Here is a 5,771-nt window from a genome sequence, read left to right on the forward strand (position 1 = left end):
GGCGCTGGCCCTGCCAAGGTGGCTGTCCCCAGCAGCAGCAGCAGCAGCATCCCCAGCGCCGAGAAAGTCCCCACCACCAAGTCCACACTCTGGCAGGAAGAGATGAGGGCCAAGGACCAGCCAGACGGGGGCAGCCCGAGTCCAGCTCAGAGCCCCAGCCAGAGCCAGCCCCCTGTCGCCAGCTCCCTGAGAGAGCCTGGGCTGGAGAGCACGGAAGGTAAGCGGGCAGGCTGGCTTGAGCCCCGGTTCCCCTTATCCCTCAGCCCCATGGGCAGCTCCTGCCTGGGGAGGGTGGAGGACCGGAAGCCCTGCAGCTGGGCCTGGAGGAGTCGGCTGTTTTTCCCCAGGGCTCCACGCTGTGCGTTGTTTCCGATCCTGGGAGGAGCAGGGGCACCGCCTCCTCCCCTGTTTTGCCCAGCGCTCAAGTGGGGACCAGCGTGCCAGGGGGGATATACTTGGTCTCACTGACTCCCCACGTGGCACACAGCGCTGCCAGAGCAGGACCCAGGTGTCCCTGCCCCCCTCCACCTCCAGGCCTCGGTGAGACACGCAGGCTCTTGCCGTTCGTGTTTGGTCCCGACTATTAATGACTCAAGTGCTCCCGGTGGAGCTGTCCACTAAGTAGCACACACCCTGCATACTCCCCTGCCTCACTCCTGCAGACTCGGCCTTGCCCTCTCCAAACCTGTGCTCGGGCCTGGGGCTACGTGGCTGTTGGCTCCTCTGATGTTCAGTAAGAGGCTTCATAGGTGGGGCATCTTCACCAGTCCTGCCCCCCAGCCGAGCCCCACCCAGAAGCTCAGGCCCGAGGGCAGCCCTGTCAGGGTGGAGTGGGAGCAGCAGTCTGGGCAGGGCACTTCGCTCCCTGCCGTCTCCTTCTGCTGCCCTCGGGTGGCCATGCTGGATGCTGGACAAACATGGGGATCCCGCGTGGGCGTCGGACCAGAGCTGGCCCCAGGCTAAGCGTGCATCCCTGTCTTCCAGAGGAGAGCGCCGTGAGTGGCGAGCGCATGGACTGTGGCCGCAAAGTGCGGGTAGAGAGCGGCTACTTCTCCCTGGAGAAGACCAAGCAGGACCTGAAGGCCGAGGAGCAGCAGCTGCCCCCGCCGCTCTCCCCTCCCAGCCCCAGCACCCCCAACAACAGGTACAGTTGTCCCGACTCGCCCTTCCAGGAGCTGGGCCGACCCCTTCACTCCCCAGGTGCTCGAACCCCCAGCCGAACGGTCTGCAGCATCTCCCTTGGCACCCTGGACGTGGCTGGCCGGCCCCCTGCCCACACGGACTCTGGCAGCGCTGGGGGGCGGGGGACAGACGGACTGGGGAGCGCCTTTGCCTTTAAAGCCAGCAGGCAGTATGCCGCCCTGGCCGACGTCCCCAAGGCCATCAGGATCAGCCACCGAGAAGCCTTCCAGGTGGAGAGAAGGCGGCTGGAGCATAGGACCCGGGCTCGCAGCCCTGGCAGGGAGGAGGTGGCCCGGCTGTTTGGCAACGAGCGGAGGTAAGGAGGGGACAAGAGGGCCAACACATGCCTGTGCCCCCACCTGCTCACACCCACTCCCTGAGCCACCCCGGGGGAGCAGGGGGCCCGAGAGCCAGCTTCTGGACACCAGTGCAGGACCCCCGAGCACCCAGGGCCAGCCGCTTCCCCCAGGTGCTAGGGCTGTTGCCGGCTCTTCCCTGCCTGAGCCCTTCTGCTCTCTGAGATGACTGGAGGCAGGATGCCCCCAGGGCTGCAGGTGGTGACCCCTGTGCCACTGTGGCTTGGAGGGAAGAGCAGGTGGGGCAGCACTGCTTCCTCCCCGGGACACTCCGCAGAGCCACGGGATACCTGGAGAGCCCGTGCAGTGGCACTGCCTCCAGGCTTGACTGACTGGGCCTGGCCCCCAGCCCCAGCTTCCTGGGGGACGCAGGGTTTACCTGGCAGGCCTCGAGAGGAGCCTGGCGACAGGCGTAGAGCTCGGCTGCTGTCTGAGAGGAGGAAGGTCCCGCTGTCTGGGAGTTCCCTGGGGAGCTGGGACAGTGCTGTGGTGTGGCTCAGATGGAGTTTCCACCCTGCATCTGCACCGCAGGCCCTGCCTCAACGGGGGGTCCACACCCTGGTCCACAGCTAAGACCTCTCGAAGTCTACAGCCACCCCAAACACCTTGACAGCATATATGTACGTCTTTCTGGGCAGAAGCTCACACTGTCCAGAGGGGAAGTGCAGGCCCGTGGTCAGGGCACCTCCACAGAGCATCCTTACTGCCCACCAGAGCCCAAAGCTCAGTCAGAGCTGTTGTCAGGGACGGCAGAGGCCTCCAGGGGCTCCCCACCCCTCGAGGGGCATGGTCACCTCCTGCCCCCCTTTCTGACACCCACCAGCAGCCAGCAACCCACATTTCTGAGATGGAAAGGTCACAGGGCCAGAGGCCACCTCTGGGATGGAGAAGTCACCTGGGTGGCCACGCTTAAAACAGGCCAGTAGGTTGTCTCCTCAGGTGAGCGGGGGGCCGAGTGTTGCCCAGCGCCTGGCCGGCCCCCGGTCATCTTCACTTCTTAGTAGCCAGTGAGGTGCCTGCTGGTACCCCCTCCGCAGCTTAGAAATTAGAAGGCAGGCTCGGAAGGAGGGTGGCCACAGTGAAGAGCTGGTGCAGGTCCCCGAGGGCCCTTAGCTGGACGGCCCTGCTCCCAGGTGTGACAGGACTGGCTCATGGGTGTTAACTGTTGAAGCAGTTAGTACAGAGGAAGGGCAAGGGCGTCGACAGCGGCCGGGAGGCTGGGGCTTCACGCTGGCCGGTGGGCAGGCTGTGTGCCGTGGTGGCCCTGGAGGGCTCAGCATGTCCTGGTGCAGCACCCCTGCTCGGCCGGGCTCGTGAGGGGGCCTGCGACGAGCTCACTCGCCTGCTGGCCGGGGCTCTGCTGTCCGCATGCTCTTTGCCACTGTGGGGCTGGGCTTTCTGCCGGTGTGGGCCCCTGTGCCCCAGCTCTGCACCCCGACCTGTCCCCTCACTGCCTCGCTGCCCTCTGTCTGGCTGTGCTGCTCTCCGAGGCCTGCTCACTGGGGCCCACCCAGGGTTGGTTGGAGTCCTGGCCCCTGTTAGGTTAGAATAGGACTTCCCGATCTGGGGGAATGTGGTAGGTCTGCTCGTCAGCGTTCTGGAGCGCCAGAGACGAGCCTGGGGGAATGGCCTCTGGCTGCCCAGCGTGGGGAGCCACGTTCTCATTGCACTGCTGGAAGCTGACCGTGGGGCCAGCTCCCCGCGCAGTCCTGACCACCTGCCTGGGCACTGCTGGGCAGCCCCCATCTCCCGGGCTGACCAAGGGAAGCGTTTCCTGTCAGACTCACTTCTTTTTTTTTTTTTTTTGAGAGGTTTTTGCTATAGGGCGCGTGCGCTCGCCAGACAGACAGAGAGAGACAGAAAGCGAGAAATCACCCCCCAGGGGGGATGGCCACGCCGCAATCCCTTCTCCTCCATTCTCCTCTCGGGATCTTGGGCACGCACGCACACGCACCCGGCGTGAGTTTTAAGCCACTGGGTCCGGGACACGAACCGCGGTCGACTACGTGGGAATCCAGCGACATAGCCATTACGCTAACTGCTGGTTCCCTGTCAGACTCACTTCTGAGGGCACCAGGCCAGGGCATCCCCCAGCGTCAGCAGGCAGCCCCACCCTGCAGAAGCTCCTGGCCACGCCGCTGCGGCAGTGCCTCCTCCCTCTGTGCCCGCCTCTGACAGCGTCCCACCGCGTGCAGATCAGGCCCTGCATGGCCCCTTCCTGCTTTCCTGGGGCTTGCCAGGCCCTGGTTCAGGGGCGGGGCTCTCGGGCCAGAAGTGACAGTGTCGTGGCCTGTCCACGGGCCTGGAATCTCCCCAGACCTCGCCGCGGCAATCCGGGCATGGCCAGTGCTGCCTGCACCTTCCGTAGCTTTCCCTTGGTGCTGGTTAACTCTGGCAGCTTCTTCAGCTTTCTGCTCTCACAATGCCCAGGCCTCTCCTGCTCCCCTCAGCCACCCACCTCCCGCTGCTTCCGGCAGGCTGGCCTGGCACAGACAGGGATACTGGTAGGGTCCTCACACCTCGATTCATCCCGTCGGGGCTAGCCCCAGTCATGGCAGGTGTGTGCCAGGTTGCTCAGGGGAGGGCCCAGGACTTGAACCTAGAACCTTTTCCATGTGGATCCAGCTGTAGGACGAGTACCTGGCCCTGTCCCCAGGAGATCAATCTATTTCTCCCTGAGACAAAGCTAACCCCTTAAGGACGGGCCTGGTGTGTCAGGGTTAGAGTCCACCTTCTCGGTGTGGCTCGTACAGGAGGGAGCCCACTGAGCAGAGCTCGCTGAACCTCCCCGCCAGACTCCTCCCCGGGACAGACCCCGGGTCCCAAGCCCTGTGGTGTGAAGGCCCCTATCCCCTAAATGAGGGATTAGCCTCTGCCAGGGAGACCCCTCACGCAGCCTCCTTGCCTCTGACCCTTTGCCTCTGGCAACCTCATGACAGGGACGATCATGGTTTTTCTCACTCTTAAGCGATCACCTTGGGTTTTTGCTTTAATTCTTTGGATAATTTTGGTTTACCATTATTTGATTTTAAAAGCGGTTCTTTTCTGTGTATTCATTTTCCAGCGTGTTTTCTTTCAGGTCTTGCCCTCTCCGCCTTCTCCTGCTGTGTCGCTGTGTGGCGTTCGCGCCCTCCTCCACCCGCTTCGCTCCCATCTCAGCTCCGTCTCCGGCGGAGACATCTGACGAGGCCGCCAGCCCTCTCACATGAAATCAACTTGCTTTGTTTTGTTTTAATTTGGTTTTGATTCCTTTTACTGTCGGCAGAAACGGTGTTAATTCTCTCTTGCTAACTGAGGGTGCCCCCGGGGCGGGGGCTGCGTTGATCGAGGAGGAATGCCCTGAGAAGGGCCGTCCCCTCCAAGGTGGTGGCTCCCTCTGGTCATGTCTGAGGCCGCCGGGTGCCGAGTTGTGTGGGTGCTGAGCAGGTCAGCACCACCCAGCCTGCGGGGCCTCGGCGCGGGGTGTGGGTACTGAGGGTCCTGCCCAGGAGCACACTCAGTGCTGTGTGACACTGCACTCCTGGGGGCGGTGGGAGGAGGCTGGCGTAGGTGCCTGGCGGCATGGGCCCAGCTCGGGGTGTCACCTGGAGGAGCCCCCCTCTCCTTGGCCCAGCCCACCCCTGCCCCAGCAGCCTTGTGTCCTCTCTTGCAGGAGGTCCCAGGTCATTGAGAAATTCGAGGCCTTAGACATTGAGAAGGCAGAGCACATGGAGACCAATGGGTCAGCCGGGCCCTCGCCATCGAGCGACACCCGCCAGGGCCGCAGTGAGAAGAGGGCGTTCCCCAGGAAGCGGGTGAGCTCCGGGCCGGGGTGGGGCCTGGCAGGGCTGGTTAGCACGTGACCCCACGTACCTCATGACCCTTCTCATGCTTGTCGGTACTCGACCCTGTGTCCCTCAAGGCCCTTCACACACGCCTGGGGTGCACGTCTGCCGGGCACACGACCCCGTGTACCACAAGGCCCGCCACAGGCCTGGGGCACGCTTCTGCTGGGCCTCTGCTCTCTGTTCTTCGCCAGCCGGTGAACTTCTCACGGGAGCCTCCCTCCTGCATCTGCACGCCAGGCCTTCCTCCATCTGTGCTGCAGGGCCCAGTCCTAACCAGCATCGTCGTCCTCTTCCTCCTCTCTCTGTCTTCCTCTTCCTCGTTCACTTCCTCTTCGAGGTGGCCCAGCCTCGGGGCTGAATCCAGCACCTTTCTTCCTCTGCCTTCTGAGTGGCAGGCACACCCCCT

At 63.7% G+C, this 5,771-nt stretch overlaps 1 protein-coding gene across 1 annotated transcript in view; it reads left to right on the forward strand.

Moving 5' to 3' along the window:
• MPRIP (myosin phosphatase Rho interacting protein) overlaps nt 1–5,771 on the forward strand; it is a gene marked incomplete in the record, with an annotated part of 119,496 nt that overhangs the window by 57,569 nt on the left and 56,156 nt on the right. Inside the window, 3 exon segments of the mRNA XM_027765588.1 lie at nt 33–217; nt 985–1,498; nt 5,191–5,332. Coding sequence (XP_027621389.1) covers nt 33–217; nt 985–1,498; nt 5,191–5,332 — 841 coding nt within the window.

The sequence above is a fragment of the Tupaia chinensis genome, unplaced genomic scaffold, assembly GCF_000334495.1.
Source record: "Tupaia chinensis unplaced genomic scaffold, TupChi_1.0 Scaffold138725_1, whole genome shotgun sequence".
Classification (NCBI taxonomy): Eukaryota; Metazoa; Chordata; class Mammalia; order Scandentia; family Tupaiidae; genus Tupaia; species Tupaia belangeri.